This window comes from Barbus barbus, assembly GCF_936440315.1.
Source record: "Barbus barbus genome assembly, chromosome: 12".
NCBI classification, from domain to species: Eukaryota; Metazoa; Chordata; class Actinopteri; order Cypriniformes; family Cyprinidae; genus Barbus; species Barbus barbus.
Genome location: NC_136740.1, coordinates 19410652 through 19434657, shown reverse-complemented (window position 1 = coordinate 19434657; position 24006 = coordinate 19410652). Strand labels below are relative to the sequence as shown.

The 24006-nt window shown below is 36.9% G+C and overlaps 2 protein-coding genes across 4 annotated transcripts; one reads left to right on the top strand and one right to left on the bottom strand.

Annotated features, from left to right (window-relative positions):
• Window positions 1-2008: 2008 nt before the first annotated feature.
• LOC306878553 (brevican core protein-like) lies at window positions 2009-14456 on the top strand (the record flags this gene model as incomplete). Its single annotated transcript, XM_079430984.1, has 13 exons — window positions 2009-2084; window positions 2296-2676; window positions 3376-3550; window positions 4962-5089; window positions 5269-5562; window positions 6479-7429; window positions 8112-9101; window positions 10137-10244; window positions 11307-11465; window positions 12627-12709; window positions 12861-13005; window positions 13081-13266; window positions 13369-14456. 13 exons carry the CDS (start codon window positions 2009-2011, stop codon window positions 13494-13496), a joined length of 3804 nt encoding a protein of 1267 aa, XP_079287110.1. The 3' UTR covers window positions 13497-14456.
• Window positions 14457-14748: 292 nt separating this feature from the next.
• On the bottom strand, window positions 14749-23088 carry LOC306877978 (hyaluronan and proteoglycan link protein 2-like). 3 transcript variants are annotated; one of them, XM_079430048.1, is made up of 7 exons: window positions 22983-23088; window positions 22830-22899; window positions 18981-19185; window positions 17792-18895; window positions 17587-17703; window positions 17249-17431; window positions 14749-15670 (listed from the first exon to the last, which is right to left on the bottom strand). In XM_079430048.1, the coding sequence occupies exons 4-7, from the start codon at window positions 18057-18059 to the stop codon at window positions 15393-15395; spliced, it is 846 nt and encodes a 281-aa protein (XP_079286174.1). In that variant the 5' UTR covers window positions 18060-18895; window positions 18981-19185; window positions 22830-22899; window positions 22983-23088; the 3' UTR covers window positions 14749-15392. The 3 variants fall into 3 exon arrangements, with proteins under 3 accessions (XP_079286174.1, XP_079286173.1, XP_079286172.1); XM_079430047.1 differs by having other exon boundaries at window positions 17792-19185; window positions 22983-23087; XM_079430046.1 differs by lacking the exons at window positions 22830-22899; window positions 22983-23088 and having other exon boundaries at window positions 17792-19994.
• Window positions 23089-24006: the final 918 nt, after the last annotated feature.

The following is a 24006-nucleotide window of genomic DNA, read 5'->3' as shown; positions in this document are numbered from 1 at the left end:
TGTGTTCTTGCAGTTCACATGTCCAGATGTCCAAACCCAGAGCAGTAATACACAGATGAATTGTTCAGAAGACAAAAACTCCTGCTCCAGTGCACTTCCTTGTTTGTTTCGCGGATTAAAAATCACATTCCATCAGTAAATTTCCACTTCATCAGTCTGCGCTCTATTAGGTAACATTAAACATCAGGAATGAGGGTCTTTCTTTAGGGATTGTAGTCTGTAATTTCACATCTTGTAAAAGATTTCATGTAAACAGAGAAGAGTTACAATTAGATACTTAAATGACCCCTAATTTTGCACAGACATCATCGTAAACATCCTGTCATTAAAATAACTTAAAGTCAATGATATGCTATCATGTAAAATTGATGTAATCAACTCATTACCTTCCACTTCATTTAAACGGTGCCTGGACTCCTGCATGAAAATTGCTTGTGTAGTGTTGCTGAAACGTACTCAGATTTTTTGTACGGGTTTTAAAAAGTCACAGGGATAATTAAAATTGTTAGAAACACTGGACCACTGTTATGTCTACTTGCTTTTCTGGCTCACTCTTTGAGGCATGACTATTCAGTTCATTCGGTCTTTACAAACAGTATTTCAGTGGATCTAGCAGGTGGTCTTTTATTTATTTATTTCAGCCTGTCTCACTTAGAAACCATCTAGCTGCTAAAAACATTTCCTTTCACTGGGCCGTTTAGCTAAACACAGTCTATATTGTGCTGTGTGTGTAGTTTAAGGGCTGCACAGAGACAGGTGCATAAAGATGACCTTAGTGGAGATGGATGTACTGGTAAAGAGATGCTCATGTTTAGAAAAGGGTAGTTAGTCTGTTCGGTGACTCGTCAGAATTCTGAGCACATACAAGAGCTCCCAAAGACTCCAAAGATCTGAATCATGCCAGCTGGACGTTGCACAGGGTTGCCAAATCCTCTGTCTGTCCTACTGTCTCGAGTAACCTTTGATTCAGAAAGGCTTGTGAAAATGCAAAACCACACATAAAGCTAAGTAAAACAAATAAAAATGTTATTTAACACAAATTATAAGTCTGAAAAGTCTCATTGTTTAAAGAATAAACACACCCTCCAAAGACTGTGCTGCGGGTCTGCAGTGAAAATTAGTTTACTGCACTGTTTGAGCATTTTGTTGTTTTTTTCTAAAGAACTGCAGGCAAGCCTTTCTGTTTTGTTCCATTGAGTCGCATGCCTTTTAAACCAGGGTTTTCAACCAGAGGTCTACAAAAGGGATATGTGGAGTAGATTATATATATATATATATATATATATATATATATATATAAATAAATAAACTGTCTTATGGGACAGTTTCTATAACTGTATTGTATTATTTATTTATTTTTTATTAACACACACACACACACAAATAAATAAATAAAAGACTGTAAATATAACCATAAAATGTTTACATTAGGTTTTATGTAATGTAATAATGTCAACATTCTAATAAATGTTATTCTTTATAAAGTATTTGCAAAGTATATACCTCTTGGCAGGGATTCCTGGTCCTGAAAAGGCTGAGAACCCCTTTTTAAAGCATTTTTCTTTTCATTTGAACAGATTTAAAATGGCCCAATTTAGTGCCTTAATACCCATTACAATAGCTGTTCAAATTTTGCAGTCAAACTGTTTGATTTTTAGAAGGCTCAAAAAATTAATTGAGAGTGTGAATTCTCTAAATCTGGCAACAGCAGAGGCACAAAGAACTTTCTCTCCCTCTTTCTCATTTTCTCGCTTTCTCACACAAGGCAGTGTGTCATTTTCCCCTATGAATATCCATGAACTTACACTGGAACAGAATGCAGTTAAATTAAATGACATAAATTAGCTAAATTGCTGTACTGGAAATAAATGTTTGCATCTTTCATTTCAACACAAAGAACTTATGTTGTGGTATGTCACAGTTCCATTTGACTTTTATAATTCTGTTCTTTTGACTTTGTTTCTATATATTGTCTCACCCTCTCCCTCTGTTTGGTCTCAGATCAGCGATGTTCCTGCATATACTGCTGCGTGCCATCTGCTTCTTTGTCTTGTCGTCTTCTGCCGTCCTCAGTCCTGCAGCAGGTGTGTCTCACCTCTACTCTTCAATACACAAGATAGCCTATAATTATTTATATATAAAGGTCATAGAAAGCTTTTGGTGTCCAGTTACAGAGTGTGTTGTTGTACTTTTATTGCCCAAGTGAATGCACACATTGAAATATAAAAATCCAATTCAGTTCAGTATTAAACTGTTATTTAATTAGGATCTCAATCATTCTTGTCTTTTCCTCAGATGAGACCACATTCTTACAAGTGACCATTCCCGATAGCCCCCCAGTGTCTGCCATTTTGGGGGGCTCATTGACTTTGCCCTGCCTGGTGAGTCTCTCCCGGACCCCATCTTTGGGTCGACATGCTGTACTGACCCAGCCACGAGTCAAATGGAGCTTTCTTTCATCAAACAGAGAGACAGATATCTTAGTGGCTCGTGGTGAGAGGGTAAAGGTGAGTGAGTTGTATAAAGGCAGGGCATCACTGCTGAATTATGCTGCCTCTTCAGCTGATCTCACCCTCAGACTGGATGAACTGATACACAACGATACAGGCTTCTACCGCTGTGAAGTCCAGCATGGCTTGGAGGACGCTCATGACCAGGCTCAAGTCAAAGTAAAAGGTGATTATTATGTAAACTACTTTACGTGCAAAGATCACTGGCAGCCTCAGATTTTCTTGCCATATTTAGTCAACAGTGTTTTGCATACACACGTAGCTACTATTGTTTTAATGTTTTTGAAATCAATCTTTACCAAGGCTGCATTTATCAGTTTATTTATCCTTTATTTACAGTAAAATTAGTAATATTGAGAAAGAGTATGACAATTTAATGTTTTCCAGTTGAATGTATTAATATATTTAATGTAATTTATTCTTGCCATTTTCAGCAGCAATTACTCCCGTCTTAAGTGTTACATGATCCTTCTGAAATCATTCTGATATGCTGATTTGGTGCTCAAGAAACATTTATTATCATTGTTGAAAACAGTTGTGCTGCTTAATATTTCTGTGGAAAACATACATTTTTTGAGTAAAAGCTTTTTAAAACAATCAAAAGTACTGTCCAGAACAGTAATGTATATATTTATATTTATAGTATATTTAAATATAAAATAAATGCAATATAAATTTAGCAAATTGAACACCATGTGATCCCATCTTTGGTCAGTCTTGTAGTAACTTGCTAAAACATGACAGTTTTGTTCAAAAGCAATGCTTTAATAAGACAAATGTTTTCCAGACTAGAAAATGGCAAATAACACTTCATAACAGTTCAAAAACTATGATATATGAGAACAGTGACATGCTGTGTTCTTAGGTGTCGTCTTCCACTACCGCCATACCTCAAGTCGATATGCCTTCACTTTTGATGAGGCCAAAGATGCGTGTGAAGATATTGGAGCTCAGATTGCGTCTCCAGAACAGCTGCTGGCTGCGTACCGCAGCGGTTATGAGCAGTGTGACGCTGGCTGGCTTTCAGATCGCTCCGTTAGGTGAGTGGACACATCAAATAACCAACTACTGAGCATATCTTGTATATACTTGCAGTAAACCTGATGCTGACAACTTTCTAGGTACTAGCAATTTGTCTATTCACACGTAAAGCAACAAAATCACATTCTGTCAGAACATATTTTCTATTTAAAGGTGCCATAGAATGCATTGATATTCTCTGATATCTACATAGAAGGTATGTGGCTTAGGTAAGGGCAAAAATTCTCCAGAAACAGTTTTACATGTCCATTTACCACCCTAGGATTTCTCCCCAGAATGAAACGGCTTATGTGGAAGGGTCATGAATAATAATGTTAAGCTCTGCTCTGATAGGCTGTTTCCCAGTGCGGCTCAATGTTGAGATCTGCTCTGATTGGCTGTTTCACAGTGCGGCTCATTTCAGTAGCTCACAGGAAGGAAACACAGGGAAAATATATATTTCAATACTTTCTCGCGCAGTTATATATTTGGGTAATTATACTGTAAATAAAATGCGGGCATCAGGGAGCCTGGGCATTGAAACTGTTTTCAAATGCACGATCGTGTTTTACTTTCACTTACGAGATTTGCGATCCCATGTACTCTGTTTATACTATGGAGCGGCAGTACTTACCACACATTTTACAAGATTAGATGCTTGTCAGTGGTGCTCAGGATCTGTAAATCATTCGCCATCATCCTCAGTCATCTCCCCTTACTCTGTTCATGTGGTAAGTGAAATCTTATGTACTGCAATGTAACAGGCTACAGCTAGCAAGGAGCTAACCATGTCCCTTTAGTGGCTCGAGTTATTTTATTAGAACGCGTTATTTGCTTTCCGTGCCTTTCTGAATACAGACACCAACCCATCCCTGTGCATCACATCCCCTGCACAGCCTGGAACATAACATTTATTTCCATGATCTGCCATTTTCGCTGTTGTCCTCGCTTGTTTCTTCACAATACCTGCAGAACTTCAGATGGTTTGGTTGACAGCTGGCCTAGAACATGGGCGGGTATATGCAAATGTTGGGGGCGTAACTATTAGTGATCCCGACTGTTACGTCACAGTCGGTGTTATGTTCTGATTCGCCTATTTTTCAGTGGTCTTTTTTATTCACGAGATTAACATAAGAAGGAGGAAACAATGGTGTTTGAGGCTCACTGTATGTCATTTCCATGTACAGAACTCTTATTATTCAACTATGCCAAGGTAAATACAGTTTTCCATTCTATGGCACCTTTAATGTTTGGAATGGATTTCTGGATTGGGGGTGGAGCTAAGCATTGTCCTGTTGCAGTGCTTCGGCTATAAAAACAAAATAAGAAAATAGATTAGTTAATGGAGTAAAGTATAGTTGGTTTTGACTAATAACAAAAAGACATGTATCTTTAGGATTCAGTTTTTATACTATGCCGTTGCCTTCTTAGATACCCAATCCAGATGCCACGTGAAGGGTGTTTTGGAGACATGGATGGATTACCAGGCGTTCGAAACTATGGCATGGTGGATAATGATGAACTATATGATGTGTATTGCTATGTGGAGAACATTCATGGTAAACCACTCCCATATCATTGCTAATATTACACTTTTGCAAACAATGCTAACTGTGCTCCAAACTGTTGATATTGCCAAGCAGTCCATATTCAAAGAATCTTTACGATGACTTGTTTGTGACTGTCAGTCTTTTAAAAGCAAAAATTGATTGTTTGTTCATTGATGTAACTTTTTTAGGAGAGGTTTTTCATGGGTCATCCCCACAGCGCTTCAGCTTCTCGGAAGCAAAGACATACTGTGAGCAGCAGGGAGCTCAGCTAGCCACCACTGGCCAACTGTATGCCGCCTGGAATGATGGTCTGAACCACTGCAATCCTGGCTGGCTTGCTGATGGAAGCATTCGCTACCCCATTGTGATCCCTCGTGAACGGTGTGGGGGTTCTGAACCTGGTGTCAAGACAGTTTATAATTTTAGCAATCAAAAAGGATTCCCTGAACCACACACTCGCCATGACGCTTACTGCTTCAGAGGTATTTACAGATATGTTTTAATTTCAGGTTTTCTAAGTTTATATAACTGTCTTTAGTCAACCAAGGTTCAAACTGAAGTCTAGGGATGCCCAAGGGGGCTGCAAAGGGGTGCTACGGGGTCTGTGATAAAAGTTGAGGAGAAAAAGCATTTTTAGGGCTGTGTGCTAAAGATGTGATAATGTTTCATACACTGTACAAATTGAATTTTTACATGAAAGAAAGGGAGTCCCTCCCAATGATATCATTGGGATCCTTGGCATCAAAAAGTTTGAAAACTCCTGACCTAAACTATCAATCCCATACAATCTTAAAGGGATAGTTCACCCAAAAATGTAAATGTTCACCCCTCATGTTGTTCCAAACCCATAAGACCTTTGCTCATCTTTGGAACACAAGATGCTTTTGATTAAATCCAAGAGCTTTTTGACCCTGCATAGACAGCAACGCAACTGACATGTTCAAAATAGTCCATGTGATATCAGTGGTTCAACCGTAATATTATGAAGCTATGAGAATACTTTGTGTGTAACAAATTCATCTCTTCTGGATCAGTCTCCGCAGCCATTCTTGACACATGTACGACCTTAATTTTTTTTGTTTTCTTTGTGCACAAAAAGTATTCCCATAGCTTCATAAAATTAAGGTTGAACCACCGATGTTGGACTATTTTAACAATGTCCTTACAATATTTCTGGGCCTTAACGTGGTAATTCCATTGCAGGGTCAGAAAGCTCTTGGATTTCATAAAAATATTTTAATTTGTGTTCTAAAGATGAACGAAGGTCTTACGGTTTTGGAACGACATGAGGGTGAGTACTTAATGACAGAATTTTCATTTTTGTGTGAACTATTTTGTGTGAACGCTTGTGTGAATTATCCCTTGGTTAATGGGATCTCTTCTACTCTTCCTCTGCAGCTAACAGCAACTCTCAGCAGCATATTGTGACTTTAGTAGATCCACAAAAGGAGTATAGTGTGGATCAGATCACTCAACAGTCAGAAAATGAAGCACAGGGGGCTGTTGAGTCCTTCTCTATTTACAGCACACAGACAACTCCAGAATCTGAGGAACACAACCAAACCACAAGCCCTCAGTTAGATGAAGATAGCACCTATAGAGACTCCACCACCCCAACCAGCACAGATAGATTTCATGAGTCCACTGAGTTCACCTGGCAAAAAGTTGAGCCTGTTCCAGAGATTTACATAGATCCAAAACACATTGATTTCACACAAAAAGGAGAACCAGATATAAAAGCTTCAGCAGTTGATGATGTTAAGAGCAGCAATCATAGACACTACCAACCAATGCCAGATACCAACCTACAGCCAGGAGAGCCCATCGAATTCATCCCACCTACAGAGGCTCAGCCTGAGACAACAGAGGAACCGTTCTCTCAACCAAAGGAGATAGATGGGTCCAAACACTTCCAATCCATGCCTGAAACCAACCTGGAGGATGAGGATAAAGATCATGTTACTAGTGAGATCTCCATGACCACTGAGGATACTACACTGGAATATGACTCAAGCAATGCCACCACAACTCAGCATGCTTCAGTCCAGTCAAGTCCCTCAACATACCTACCTGAAGGTACTACGGTAGAAGAAAATGCAGGAAATATCACAGAAACTCCAGAGCCAGATGAAGACCAGGGTCTTTTTACACACACAACTCCGTCCACGTCAACAAGCACATCCAGCACTAAAGGTCTGTTAGAGGGTTCTGGTGAGGATTTTACCTTGTTATCCACACAAAAGGCCGAACATCTGGTCACCTCGCATAAATCAGAGACATATGGAGCATCCACACCTGAGACTGTGACAGAGAGCTTCTCATTAACACATCTGAACAGTATTAGCCCAAGTAAGTAAAAGAAACAATATACTTAGACAGTGTATCAGCAAATAATATTTATGTGTGCTTTTTAATAACCAAAAATATACTAAAATGCATGTCATTCAGAACTGAATTGAGAAGGCCTTTTAATTTGTTTAATTTGTTTTGTTTTTTAAGTTGAATTAAAATTCATTTGAATTCAAAGAGATTCATATTTGAAAAGTTTTAGGGAAAAGCCTTGAACTTTTGAAGGTTTATAGGCCTTACAGACAGAGAGAATGTTTTAAACAATGAATGGATGGATGGATGGACAGATACAGTGAAACTGTAAATACAAATTGTGGGTCACACTTTATTTTTAGGTGCAGCTCTAACTATGACTTTTGTCTCAATGAACTCCTAATTTGCTGCTTATTAATAGTTAGTAAGACAGTTGTTAAATTTAAATTTAGATATTGGGTAGGATTAGGGAAGTAGAATATAGTCATGCAGAATATGTGCTTTATAACGACTAATAAACAGCCAATATCTTAATATAACAAGCAAATAGTTAATGGTGAGAATTGGTCCCTATACTAAAGTTTTACCAAATTGTGAGTAAATTGCAATAGATCAACTGTAAATCACCAAATAAGAAAATTCCATATCCTGATTATGTTTTGCATTACAAATTACAATTAAATTTTTGTATTTGATTGTTCACTTGCAGCTTCTACACCCAGACATGAAGACACTTCTGCAGACCATCACAATGCTGAGGAGATCTCAACTGAGACTCTTCCTGTGTCTCTTCGTGCAGATAATGTTGCCAGTGATTATTCGACCATGAGTGCGACACCGAAGAAAACCGAATCTTCTGAAAGTTCTGGCGATCATGATGACATCTTGCCAGTCACACTGTTGACCACTCCAACGCTTCACCTGTTGGACACATCAACCACACATGGGCCTGTACAGGTAGAAATCAATTCTCCACAGAAAATGGAAGGTGTTCACTCTGAAAGCACAACCCCATCTGGCCTTGAGATTGTGGAAGAAGAATTGGAGAAGGTGGAGCAGGAAGGGCTTGGAGAGGAACCTAATCAACGAATCACCACATCCAATGAGTTTAATAATTCTACTGTAACTTTCAGCATTGATGGCAGTGATGAGGATGAGTCTTCTGGAGAAAGAGAACCTCCAGGAAACAGGTCTTCAGTTATTAAGCATCCATACTCCGATGTGGCCACAATCACTCCCTCTAATCTGACAGATATGCAAGACCTTAATGAAACAAATAGCGATAATGATGGTAATCAGGCCAGCCCTGTGGGATCCACGAAAAGTCTGGAGGTTACATTTCTTCCTCATGGGACCCAAAGTCCCCACTGGCAAACTGTGGCCTCTTCCACAAACCCAGGAGAATTCAGAGCAGATGTTGAATTCAGTGGGGAAGCAGCACTTACCACAGATGACATCAAAGCCTCAGATGAATCTGACTCCAGCAATGCACCCATCAATGAGAAGACAACGCAAACCCAAAAACCATCCACTACGTCAGCCAACAATGGAGATGATGATGATAATGATTATGAACTCATGACTAAAGCAAACACAGACAATACAGAAGATGAGAATGATGTCACAACCACACCTGAGTCTATCACTCTACCTGCCAGACCCACACAGAGAGTGTTGGTCAGGACAGGCTACATTTCAGGTAAACATATTGTAGCATAGTATATATTGTCTCAATTTCCAGACTGCAGTTTGTATCTTAAAAACTGCTCTCTGTGCTGTAGTTCTCTGATCATTTACAAGAAGGAAAATTAAGAAAAGTTTTTTTAATGTGGGCATTTGGAAAGAAACCAAAACTTGCCTAAAAGTAGTTCTATTTAATGATGAATTAACTATAGCTATTATTGACCCTTTTTACATTTTTATTTTAATTTGTTTAACTCTATTTTTGCTTTAGGTCATTTTTATTTCAGTTTTAGTCATTTTAATACTTCAGCTTATTTTATTTAAAATAGCTGAAATTATTAGCTAAAATATTTCATCTAATATTTTGATTTATTTCAACTTCATTTCACTTACCAGTTCAAATAACATTTTTAATCATTTTAGTTTTGGTTAATACATTACCAGCACTGCTTTAAACATCTAGGAGTGATAGCACCCTCTATTGGTTATTTAAAGCAAACCGTGCTATCAAAAGAGGGCGTTGTTTCCCTCAAAACACTGGCAAATACAGTATACTGTACATCTCTTTAAAATACCTGGTAACTTGATAAGTGACATGTACTAATCTGCACCAACTGATTCGCACGTCTATCAAAGATTACAGTGCAGACAGATAGAGACAGAAAGAATTTATCCAAAGTGTGTAACCCCCATCACAACAAATAGTTTCAGTCGTGCATGAAGGAAGAGTTTGGTTTTGTGGGGCCATGATGACTAGAAACTGATAACAAAACAACTGGAAAGAAAGGGCAACGTATCCGGTGCTGCTAAGGCATGTTTTATATAGATAGAGGTTAACAGAACCAATCAGGGATCAAGATTTAGCCAGTTTTTTGTTTGTTTGTTTGTTTTTTGTTTGATGGTCCACAAATTATATGCCATACTCTCAGTGCAGCTATTGCTGCATAGTAGCACCACCTTGTGTTTAGTATAATCATGCTTTATTTTAAATCCTTCACTTATGTGCAATTTTTTTATAGTCAGCTATAAAAACATGTGAATGGCCTTTTAGATGCATGTCTGGAGAACCCTTGTAAAAATGGAGGCACCTGTGTAGACAGTGGAGCAAGTCATAGGTGTCTCTGTCTACCCACTTATGGAGGAGACTTTTGCGAGACAGGTGAGTTACCTGCATATCTCATTATACTTCTACAATATAATACATTTCATATACTTTTTTGTTATACTTTTTCTATCTAATGTTTATTCTGTGGTTCTTAATATTTTACATGAATACAATTTATGGAAGTAAATTTAGATCTATGATTCTTAATGAAAATTTAAAATTTATGTATGTTATTTTATAATATTTTATAAATAAAATGGAAATTAATTATTAAAAAATCATACAATGTGATTTTCTGGATTTTTTTATATTCTGTCTCTCACTGTTGAGGTGTACCAACGATGAAAATTACAGATCTCTCCATTCTTTGTATGTGGGAAAACTTGAAAAATCAGCAGTGTATCAAATACTTATTTGCCCCACTGTATATATGTATATATATATATATATATATATATATATATATATATATATATATATATATATATATAGTATATACAGGAGCATCTCAGAAAATTAGAATATGGTGAAAAAGTTATTTTTCTTGTAACTTATTTCAAAAAGTGAAACTCATATATTTTGGATTCATTACATGTACAGTAAAACACTTCAAAAGTTTTTTGGTTTTAATTTTGATGATTAGAGCTTACAGCTAATGAAAGTCATAAATCAGTATCTCAAAATATTTGAATATTTCCTAAGATCAATCAAAAAAAGGATTTGCAAAACAGAAAAGTTCAAGTTCTTTAAAGTCTGTTCATTTCTGCGCTCAATACTTGGTCTGGGCTCCTTTAGCACAAACTCCAGCATCAGTGAGGAATGGCATGGAAGCGATCAGCCTGTGGCTCTGTTGAGGCACTATTGAGCCTTCAGCTCGTCTGTATTGTTGGATCGACTGTTTCTCATCTTTCTCTTGAAAATATCCCATAAATTCCATATGGGGTTCAGGTCAGGCATGTTAGCTGGCCAATCAAGTACAGTAATATCATGGTCAGCAAAACACTTGGAAGTGGTTTTGGCACTGTGGGCAGGTGCTAAAGTCTGAAACTATATAAAAATTATATATATATAATTTTAGCAACTCAATTGTAATTTGTCCAATCTCTCCCCACAAAGATCTAGAGCACTGTGAACCAGGCTGGGAAAAGTTCCAAGGGTTTTGTTACAAACATTTTACGAAAAGGCAGAAATGGGAGGTGGCAGAGCAGCACTGTCGCATGAGCGGAGGTCACCTGGTCTCTGTTATGTCACCCGAGGAGCAGGAGTTTATCAATGGTATGTCTGAACAACTACTTGTAGAGTTGGCCTTTTCTGTTGAGCTAATCATTTTGACTTCTTATCATATGTTAAAAAGTTTAACTTCATGAAACCTGATTTGAACCTAATGGAATGTGTTTAACGAGGTGTCATAAGACATGCTGTCAGTCTTTGCAAATGGCTTTTATTTTTCAGGATCTCAGTAGGTGGCGCAAAAGTGAGTGTCTTGATGAGTGAATTATAATTTGTTCAACCAATTCTTTTGATTCACTCAAGAACAAACCAAGTAAAGTCTTTATTCTTTATGAGTCATTGAATTATTTACTCAACTGATTTATCAACCTAATTTTTCAACATGGAAGTAAGCCATTTTCTGTGAATGTGTGAGACTTAGTGTAGAATGTGTAGGGAAGCAACGAGAAGAATAACAAACTGCAGTAAATGGCAAAACTGTTTGTACTACAAATCAGTGTGTTCATAATTAAGATAATTAAAATAATAAGGTAAGACACATCAGTTAGCAATATCAAGCAGCAAAACAAGTTATTTTGTACAGCTAAAAATAGCAGGAAGCGAATGATACTGGAAGCCAGACACATTAAATTTACAAATGGTTGTGCCCTCTCTTATGGGAAAAATAAGGTGAATAAAAAAACTATGATTTATTCAGGAAAAAAACTCCCATTACGGTATGTTTACTCAGAGAAGTGAATATTTGGAACGGTTTTCATTGGTGACAAGCTCAAATTGCCAAACTAAAATGCCCAAATTTTCTCTAAATTGTAGCCTTCTCAATACTAACTTTCTGTTTTTCAAGTTGTTTATCAGAAAAGCAGTACTCTTGCGCGGGTGAAATTGCAGCAGCTAAGAGGTGTCTCACACTACTTAAGAATTTTAGCTTACAGTACATAAAGGAATTCATAAAAGACCAGGTTTGTTGACATAACATTAAGAGGCCCTGCATTTTGTTCTGCATTTCTATACAATCATCAAACCTTTGAAGGGCTTTGAACGTGTCACTGCATTCATGCGAGTGAATGAGGGTTGTGTTGAAAGATCCTGTGTACGTCTATCATATATGATGCATCCGGGTGTTAAACTGGGACTGGAGTCTATGTTGTGTCTTACTGACAGTGTATGCTGGTTCTTTGGCATTTTTGTGTTTTTCTCTTTCCTTAGATAAATACAGGGAGTATCAGTGGACGGGTCTCAATGACAAGACCATTGAGGGAGATTTCCGTTGGTCAGATGGAAACCCTCTGGTGAGTCTACTGATCTGGCTTTCTGTAAAAAAAAAACATGACAAAACATCAAGTGTTTCTTCAAGGGTTTTCCAAACTAGAAATGCAAGGGGTTTTTGACTTGATGAAAAACTTGATTATTCCAAACTTTTGACCTGTCTGTCTGTATCAGTTGTATGAGAACTGGTATCGTGGACAACCAGACAGCTATTTCCTGTCAGGTGAGGATTGTGTTGTCATGGTGTGGTACGATGATGGACGTTGGAGTGATATCCCTTGTAACTACCAGCTGTCTTACACGTGCAAGAAGGGCATTGGTGAGTACATCAGCTTCTTGGGTGGCGCCAGGGCCCAGGAAGAGCAAAAGTTCATCATGGTTTGTTTTTCTTTAGCAGCATTCTGTGGCCAGCCCCCTCTCGTACTGCACGCTAAAATGTTTGGACATCGTCAACTAAAGTACAGGGCCAATTCACAGGTGCGCTACTACTGTGAGCCAGGCTTCATCCAGAGACAAAACCCTATCATCTCATGTCAGAACAATGGACAGTGGGAGGAACCTATGATCACTTGTTCACCAGGTGAATTTTTTTGTTGTTGTTGATTATATTATAATATATTAAATTATTAAGTCATTGAATCCAAATGGCTTACAGTGTTCATTTCATATATTTTGCTCACAGTGGGATCAGCGTACTCAAATGGAGAACCGGTAACATGGCCCACAGGTCAGAACAAGGAAATAATCATAGATGAGACAACAACAAAAACAACAAGACCTGAATATGTGGATATAAAATGGAACTTTTAAAACAAGCACACAACATTCTTTCACTCTCCTGTTTATCGTGTCATCCCATCGCTTATCCTCCTTAAAAATGTCCATCGATCAGCTCTACAAAGGCCTTAACAGTATATAACAGCAATGACCTTGACCTTGACACTGAATTACATTTTGTAATTCTAAGATACCGAAAAGCACACTTGATAAAATGCAACTTCCAAACAAAGCTTGTAACCGTTTGGACCAGACACCTGTTCTGTTTCATTTCTTCTTTTTTTAATAAATTATGAGATAAACCTATGAACAAATGCTCTCTAACATCAGCTGGTCTGAATTATTTTGTTTTACACTGTTGCCCTGTAGTTACTAAATATGTCCTCATCAGCAGTATTACTTATCCATTCTTAAACATTCAGTGTCCTGTGTTTTTCCTCCTTTAGAATTGCCAACCAAGACTCAATTTGAGATCAAGAACTCTTAGGCTAACAATGAACCAACTTTGTCATAAACTAACAGGAATTCCTTAATAAACAAAACAGGAATATACTTGTACTTATTTGTTGGCTTTAAAGTACTCTGAAAAAAAACAAGTAAAAAAAAATCTGTAACCTTTGTAAACTCAATCTAGTCAGTTGAGGCATATCAACCCATCCTTTGTGTTGATGTTGGGTCAGCAAAGCTTTATGAAGCAGGGAAGATTCCTTATGCACTCCACAATTGTTTGTGATTTCCAGACCCACGTTGAGTCTTTTTATGGAAAGACAGTTGGTCATTCTGCAACTTGGTGCTCAGTTTTTCAGGTCTGTATTGAACTCTGGAGGATGGCCATTTTCAGTAGACTACTATCAAGTTTCATTTGATTCAGTTATGCATCACTAACGAATCCATATTTTAGTTTCTGATGGCCTGAAACCAGGGCGTATTTTATCACTCTAGAAACATGAAATGAACTGCAATCAGAGCAATCACAATAAAAAAAGTTATCACAATAAGAAATGTTTATGAATTGTCTTGCATATGTGAATATGTGTGTATCATAATGTGTGTGTTATTAAGAATTAGTTTCACAAATCTGTGGTTAATATTCTAACTATAGCATTACTAGTAGTGTGCCTGTGATTTTTGAGGCACTTTGAAAATAATATTTTATGGGAATTTGTCTTGTAGGTTGATTACTGTTTGCTGTAGTTTTGAAACACTGTAACTTAAATGACACATTAGGATTGTCACAAAAAAATTATGTAAATACAGATTTCATATTTTCATTTTTAATTTTATTCACTAATTTTACAATCTTACCATTTTGTTCATTGACTGTGTTAAAATAAATAAATAAAAATCCAACTATAAGGCACCATGCAGTATATGGTGCTAAACAATGTAAAATTATAATGTGTTCCCTTTGGACAAATTTATGGAAAAAAGCAATATTAAGTTCACCTCTCTTTTCAAAAATAAAGCTCATTGGGAATCTACATAGGCATTTTGTTACAAATACAGTGATTGAATAATTGTTAGACTTCGTTTAGGCTACATATTGTTCTTGCTGCTATACAGTCAAAGCTATTGAGTTAGCATTTCAAGCTAGCAGCTATTCAAGCAGGTGTAATGCCTTTGTGTCAATCCACTCTTGACTGATGTTTTCCCCGAAGGACCCAAAATGTTCTGCTTTAAAACAGGTTTAGTAAATGAACTAATATATAACCCAGACGGATGTGAATGCTAGCTGTAATCCAGAATGCTAACTTTATAGCTCAAACATTCCCTTTCCTGCAGCTCTACACTACAGGGAGCCCCTAATGGTGTGCATACCGTTACAGATACATTCTGCGCCTCTTTAGGCACATCACCTTTAGGCCAGTGTGCCATTTATGTGCAGACTTCCTGTAGCAGACATTTACCAGGCAGCAAAGCATGGAGCAGTTACCTGTAGCAATAAGCCCCATAAAACCGCAAACTTTTGCTGGGATACCCAAAGCTACGAACCCCCGGTTCTGCAATCCCTCCGCAGCGCTCCCTCGGGTGGATGATGGGGAATCGTACACTGCCATCCTGCAGCCAGCCTCCATCACAGTGGTCAAGCTGCTGAAACTTCCACGATGAGTATATCTGGCCAACCTTCGCTAGACTGGCACCATCCCGTCTACAGGCACGCTCAGCCTCGGCAAAATTGAAAGGACCCGCAATGAAGAACACAGAGCCTGGAAAAGCAAAAAAGTGAGGTATTTATAATTGCAGCACCATATAAATAATAATTACGTTTAGTGAACAACTGTGATCTGCATAACAAACTGCGCTGTTTTCTAGGTGGAAATCTCTGTTATTGACATTCAATTCTCCAGTCTCATCTCCATATTCATCTGTTTCATCAGGCATAATGGGAGCTCAAATGTCACTCTACAGAGTAACAGACTCTTTGTCTTTCCTAAATACAAGAACAACAGAGCTGACTGGGTGTGTCACTTCTAGTCTATTGGGGGAACAAACAGTGACTGACAGTGTTTCTAATGGCCTTTTGTTTTATACAGAAACAGTTTAGTAGGGAAGATGCCTACTTTAAATCTCTGTCTCAGAAACAATTATTGTTTCAGGAAAGGATCACCATGGATCTAGACACACGGATGTTTAAAAAAAAAAAAAAACTATTCAAAAATTTGGGTTTTATTTTTATTTTTTTTAAAGAAGTCTCCAAGGCTGCATTTATTCTATCAAAAATACAATAAAAATAGTAACATAGTGAAATAATTTTGCATTTTAAAATTTAAAACTAATTTCTATTTTAATATATTTTGCTGAATTCTCAGCATCAGTCTTCAGTGTTACATGATCCTTCAGAAATTATTTGGTGCTCAAAAAACATTTTTAATTAGGCAGCAGCTTGCAGTGTAAATAGCAATTAGATTCTATTTACACTAAGTGCAAATAGGATATTTTCTTAGCGAGAGAAGCTACTTGCACTAAGCAATGGATTCTATTTACACTAAGTGAAAATATTTTTTTTCAACGATATGCTATTTACTCTAAGTGCAAATACCTATAGATTCAATTTACACTATGTTTAAATAGCAAGGGTTTCTGCTATTAATATACTACTTATTGCAAATAGTGTCAATAATCTGCACCTCAGTATTGTAGTAGGCTACATTATAAAACAGTACGCAATAATAATGTAGCCTATTGAGTGTAAATTACAGTTTTAATTCAAATTATTAAATGATGCCACCTTATTGGGACAAAGCTCTCCCTAACCCTACCCGATATTTTATTTTCAACTTTTTGATTAATTCCTTCATTTTTGCAAGCGAAAATGCAAGCGGCTTACCATCTACGCGACCGAAACTGATGTAAATCTAGCATCTTTTTTCATAGTTTACTATCCCTATCACACGTTGGTGGGTGGAGTTACTGTAAATAGCCTTTGCCAACAAGGCGGGCTATTTGCACTTAGTGTAAATAGACACTCCGTTTTTATTATTGTCAGTGATTATATTTTAGTGGTGCCCATGATATTTTGTAAAATTATAAATGTCTTTACTGTCATGTTTGATCAATTTAATGCATCCCTGTTAACCAAAAGTATTAATTTTTTCAGAAAAAAAAATAAACTTTTACTAACCCCAAACTTCAGAATATTATGTCATAAACAATTTAACATACAGTATGTGGGAAAATATCTGTCCTAACATTACTAACAGTTTTTGTAATATGTGTGAAATATTTTTTGTCATCATCTGGATCCCATTCTCATCTCCATCACAGCAGAATCCCCATTTACTGACCTTTAGTGGCTGAGGTGAAGCAGAAAGCATCGTAGTGGTCCTGTGTTTTGTGACGGGGTCCGTAACTTCGGATGCCTGACAGGAGATCCCCTCCACAAGCCAGCCGTGGTTGCAGGACTGGGTAATTGACAGTTCCATCGGTCAGCCATCCAGCATTGCACCAGTCCAACCCTTCAGTCCAGGCTGTAAATATCGATCATTTATAAGAGTATCAGAGAATTAATATAAGTAAGCACCAAACACGTGACAGTCTTTGGGAATTTAATTAAACTTTGGCCAATATTGCTCAAAGGTGTATGTTAAAGTGAACAATCTAGGTGTGTAAATATTATTGTTACCCCTGTAAAGCTGCTTGTAAGTGGCAAGTGTTGCATCCTCTTTAGCACAAGCTTCTTTAGCATCAAAGAATGTAAATCTGTACCGACCATGGTGGCTCTGATAAGGAAATACAACACCTGAAATACATGGCCAATTATAATTAATATATTAAAATATATGAATGTATATATTTAATATATGTAAAATACTGTCAGCCTGTCCTACCTTCAATCCTTAGAGTAATAACGACACTTTCATCCTCAATTCCGTTGATCAGTTCACAGCGGTAGCTGCCATCATCTTCCAGCTCCAGGTCAGTTAGACGGAGAGAAACATCCAGGTTATGTGCACGCAAGAGAGACCCACGGGGCCCGACTGAGCCATACTGCTTATCTGCGTGTCCGTTTGTTATAAGCACTATGTTTTCCACTCCTTGACTTGGGGGCTCGATTTTGGTCCACTTTACTCTGTAGTGCAATGGTTTGAACCTCATCACACAGGGCAAAACGACTGCGTGTCCACGGCGAGCAGTGACCTCAGCATATACCAGAGGTTCCAAGAGGTATTTTAGCTCTTTGTCCTTGTCTAGAAAAAAAAGTGTTGTAAAAGCATTTTTTATTTAATAATATGTGTTAAAATATATTGTAAAGACTTTCAAATCATGTTTATATTGTAATTACAGAGTCTCTCATATGAACTAGGTGTTTAAAAGGTATTACCTTGATTATTTTGGTGGTATTTTACTTACTTACTTACTTACTTTACTTTTGTCATTTAGCAGACGCTTTTGTCCAAAGCGACTTACAAATAAGAAAAAGTAACTAAAACTAAAAAGTTACAACTCTATAAATACTATCTACCCACATATTTAAGAAAATAAAGAAATTAAATAAAATTAACACATGCATATAACAACAACATTTCAATAATAAACATATCAATGAATAAATTAAATAAAAAGCTACTACTATCCCTTGCCGGTGTCCCTGCCCGGTGGAGTCGCACGGTAGAGTCGATGGTCTTTACACTCTTTGGTCTTCACACTAGGAGGGCTTCACACGACGACTGCCGCGACCGCTGCCGCGGTATAATAACCTTTATTATACCAATCTAACAAATGATCATTTCAATTCAGCTGGACCCACTTTCCTGTTTATCAACTACAAATGGCCAAGCAAGTGCACACACTGACAAGATACACGATACAGTACGAGACCAAACGCGATTTCAGCAACTCTCATCCTAGTAAATTTTGCAGAGGTCCAAGAGAAGAAACAGGCTGAAATCACTAACACAGAAATAAAGTTCATTGTGGATTTCACCATTTCCCTAAACAACATAATAATGATGATTAGTTTAATTGATATTTGATTCAAACAGAAAGCTGTGAGGAAAGGGGGGGAAAAAGTCTCACCTTAGTCTTCAGCCTCTTACTTAATTTAAAAAGGACATCCCGAAAAAGTCCATGACAGTAATCGTCTTTTCTTCTGCTCCGGTTGTAGTGGAGAAACACACCGATCAGGGTCATCTGACAAGTGTTGGATGTGTACGCAGGCTTTTTCTCCTCTGCTCCAGATGTTAATGAGTATGACACTGACTCTCATTGTTCCTTTCAGCGACTTTTCTCATTTTGAGAAAAGATTTAAGCAATTTTGAGAAATATATAAATATAACAATAAAATAAGTTAAAGTTTTTGGTTATTTTATTTCAATAAACATTTATTTCAATTCAAGTAACACATTTTTATTATTTGTGTTTTAGTTACAACCCTGTTTCCTACTTGGCACTACATGGTTATTTTAATATACTAAAATCTGACTAGACTGATCAGATTGTGCTGTCATAATTGCTTGCATGACCAGTCACTTTTAGCCATAGCTGACCAGGCCAGAACAGAAAGAGGAAGTGGAATGGCCCGTAGTTTGTGCTTTCTTCCTCTCCGTCTTTCTCTAACCCGTGAGCACAATTACAGCTTTGTCCCTAAACTCCCCAGCACTGACCTACGGGCAGCAGTGAGCATGAAAACACGAAAAGGAAACCAGCAGTTGGAGGAAAAGCGGTATAATGGAATTCAAGCATTGTCAGTGTACTTTGCATTGTGCTGCTCCATCAATGACTCTTTTTGTCATCTTCTACTGTTTGTGCTTGCAAAGACATGTCTAGATGACCTTTGTCTCACTCTGTCTTTATCCGTCTCTTACACTCACTCCCATAGTCTTCTGCATTAGTTCTAAACATCAAAACCTCTTAAATTATTATTATTTATTAATTTAAGAAAGATTTAAGGAATTCAGCTTGCATAGTTGATCGGTGACGGCCCTCTCCCACCCCTAAACCGCACATGCGCGTGCACACATATCCAGGCTGAGTGTTTAACCTCATGTTAATCCAGCCCCTGGGAAAGTGGGGTTTGAGTCAAGGTTGTGTAGTTCTAATGAAGCATACGCTCTCTGATATAAGAGACAGCGGTTGACAAATGATAGACTCGCCCCAGAGGATAACCGTCTTGCCTAACTGATATCAAGTGTAGACTTGTTATTTTCTTGTCTGTAATTATAAGGAACAGTGTATTAATTTGAAAGAGTTTTCAGTATTTAAATTATTATTATTTTTTTACAGGTGTTTTACCTGCACTTTGAATTTCACAATTTAATTTCATTCATTCCGTGTTTTAGGATGTTAACAGAAATGTCTATAAAATGAATGGATAATGTCCTGGTAATAAGCTGCCAGTACTTTTTCTGTTATTTTGCAGATATATTTCTCACACTGTTCTGTATTTTTGAAAAAATAAATGTAGTTTTGGTGATAACTTTAAAAAAAACTTTTTTTTTTAAATCTTACCAACCCAAAGTTTTAAATTGTAGTGTAGCTATATAGTATAGACTAAGTTTATTGTGTGTGTTTTGTGTGTGTGTGTGTTCAGTGAGAAACAAAAAGACAACCTACATTGTTATTACATGAGGCTGAATAAATAATGACAGAATTAAAATGTTTGAATAAACTATTTTTTTAAGTCTAAACCAGGGCTTCTCAAAGCTGTCCTTCAAAGTCTACTTGCAGAGTTCAGCTCCAATCATAATCAAACAGACCTGAACATGCTAATCAAGGTCTTCAGGGTAAATAGAAAGGTACAGGCAGATGGGTTTGATCAAGGTTGGAACTAAACTCTGCAGGAATTTAGATGACTGTATTTTAGATGAGTGTACCCAGCAGAATGCAAATTGAGAGATCTGTCCTCTTCGTGTTTAGAGGTTTCATACCATTATCAACACCATACCTGATCAGATATGTTTATGTGGGTCTGTCATAACCAAACATGTTAATTCTTGCTCTATGTATAGACAGCAGCAAGTTAGTCAGGCTCTATAACCAACATGAAGTGTGACAATGTGTACAGTGCAAACCAGGCTCAGTCTGTCTGGAGTCAGACTAAAGTCAAACATAACGATTCAATAATGTGATAGAAGAGCTCTTCAGGTGTCCAGTGTGGCCTGTTAACTTTATTGTGTCATTTGTATTTAGAATCTAAATGTTGAGTTTCAATTAAATTCAGTTTAAAAATAACACAGAGAAGCAAATAGAGATAACATTGGCGTATCCATGTTCCAACCAAGCAAAAATTATGTGTTCAACTTAAGCAAAATAATGATCATGTGCATTTGATCAGATATAATAAGGGTTACGAGATACATTATGTGAATGCTTGGCTAAAGAGATGTGTCTTTAATCTAGATTTAAACAGAGAGAGTGTGTCTGAACCCCAAAGGTTATCAGGAAGGCTATTCCAGAGTTTAGGAGCCAAGAAAGCTCTACCTCCTTTAGTTTAGTGGACTTTGCTAGGAACTACCAAGAGTCCAGAGATTTGCGACCTTGTGGAGCGTGATGGATTGTAGCATGATAGAAGACTAGTTAAGGTTGTAAGTTTCAAGAGCTAAGTGCAGTTATACATTTATTTTCTTTCATGCCCACACAATATGCCGCATTAAGATCATTTGTTGTTGTTTGTATAGGCAATTTTTTCCATTATATTAATTATTAAACCTTTACTCACTGAATCATTTTTGTATTGTCTTCAGAAGTTAAAGTTTGATGAGAGAGAAAGAGCTCTCTTTTCCTTGCATATTTTGTTTCATTTTAATGTGTGTTTCTATGTGTTTTTTACAAGTTGTGTAAAGCACTTGAATGTTTGAAACCCGATTGTGGAGCACTTTCTTTGAGTTACAGCATTTGACAACTCCTGACAGGAACATCTCTGGGCAGTTTTACACCCCTTTTATCAGCAGGAATTCTATTCTTTGTAATAAAGTCTGCAGTCCCTGGTGGGCTGACAGATAAGACTGGCTATCTTCACACATTCCTCTATGAATAGTCATTTCATTCTTTTTTTCGGTCATATGTTCATTGTCTGCCACTAGTTTGAGATTCTTATAGAAGATTGGCGCTGACTTCTGATCAGATAAAGTTCTGGAGAGGGACTGCGTCATTCACTCGCATGCAAAGTCTGCAGTGTAAGAACACACCTGTTCAAATTTTACCAGCTTATTACTTTCTTCTTCACTGATTTATATTACTCTGAACATACTGCAGACTAATTAGAGGTTGTTTTTTTCTGATTTAATAAATATGAATAAAAAATAAAATTATGTAAATATTATTATGTAATTACTATTTAAACAATGTAAATAAAATTTAAAAAATACAACTAATTTCTAGAAAAAGTATTTGCAATTTAATTAAATTCAACTTTAATCGTACAATCTACATGATCTTTCAGTATCTTATTTAGAAATCGGTTGCATGGTTTTATGCATTTTTGGTACCACTTTAAATAAGGTTTCATTTGTCAGCATTAGTTAATTAGTTAACATGAACAATACTTATGCAGCATTTATTATTCTTAATTAATGCTACTTTATTATTTTACTGATGCTAGGTTTTGAGGCAGTAAAACAGTAGCCTATACCTGCAGTGCTTTGGCTCTGTACATCTAATGATTCATTCAAACAAATGAAAATATATAAATAAGTAATTACATACATTTTAATTATGATTAGAGTGTTGCAATTATCATTATGCTGTAAATTCTTTTTTTATCCTCGACATCAAACCTCTGTCTTTAAAATTGCTGATGGTTGACATTTTTGCTGAGAAATTTTTGGGCACGTGTTTCCATGTGACAGTCGCACATCTAGATAGACATCTCTTTCTCTCTCGCTCGCACATGAATGGAATCTCACTCACACACACCTCAATGCTCACCTGTAGCTCCCTGAAGCGATCTTCATTCGAGGGCCTGCAGAACGCATTTGACCAGGTCATGACTGAGCAACTGTGTGAAAAAAAGAGAACAGAGGTTAAAAGTATACTGAACTGCTACTGATTTTATATTATTTAATGCACAAGCACTCTCACCTTTTCTCCCTTTCTGCTATTCAGTTTCTGTTGATTTCTGTTTAAAACTATGTATGTGTCTGTTATGTAACGACAGGTCTTGTCATGTTCTTATCTGGAGAGATCTGGGCTGGCGTCTCCTGAAGCTGCTTCTGTTACCTATATGTTCCTCAGTTTATCAACCCCCACCCCCATGTTCTCACTGATCACTTGATTGTGTTAGCTCACAAAGATGAAGTGGAAAGATCAAGTGACACAAACTCACACTCCAAAGCAATCTATTGCATGCATGGTATGCTTGTGGCGGTTTTTGGCAAGAATATATTTATCTTTTTTTTGTTTTGTTTTGTTTTATTTTTTTGAGGGGACAAAGGGTGGGGAGCAGGTCTTATGCAATGTTTGGAAACTTGCATTTGGTTATACTGTACTAAACTAAAAAAACATTTAAAAAACAATTACAAATTACAAAAACTCAAATGATGGTGTCTGTCCTGTCGGTAAAGAGGTGTGTCTGTGTGTTTAAGATTTAAAGATCAGTAGGTTTTTATGCTTCACTATTGTTTGGAATGACTGAGATGTTCAGTATCTCTCTTGGACATACAGCTGATCATGCAAAGCTATTCAGTCAGACCTTTTTTATACTGTGATAATACCTTTCCACGGTTACAATAAACACTGTAAATCTAACAATGAAAACTTATATATACTTCAATTTTTGTTTTAAAATAATGTAGACCTACATTTATAACACTGTACTTGTGTTTTACCTTTACCTTTTTTTTTTACATCTTTTGGAAAGTCATAGAAACACTTCTACTTTTTTTAGTCTTGGGTTTAGAGCAAATTTCCATTTCATTTTCTCCTGTGAACCCCATGTGGCAAGGGTTCTGGACATTCAGACATGGCATGCATTAAAATGTCGTGCTATGAGGTGACCCGCTGTTCACCTTTAAATAAATCAAGTTGTGACACTTTGAGTAAACACTTTTTTAAAGAAAACAAAATTACTCACTGCACCTTTAAGCACCTCTAAGCAAAAAAGGAG

Coding starts and splice junctions, on each gene's coding strand:
- LOC306877978 (XM_079430048.1), bottom strand. CDS start 18,059: ATGAGGTTCAAACCATTGCACTACAGAGTAAAGTGGACCAAAATCGAG. Junction 17,704..17,791: donor TATTACTCTAAGGATTGAAG/GTAGGACAGGCT, acceptor CATGTATTTCAG/GTGTTGTATTTCCTTATCAG. Junction 15,671..17,248: donor CTTCACCTCAGCCACTAAAG/GTCAGTAAATGG, acceptor TTGCTTTTCCAG/GCTCTGTGTTCTTCATTGCG.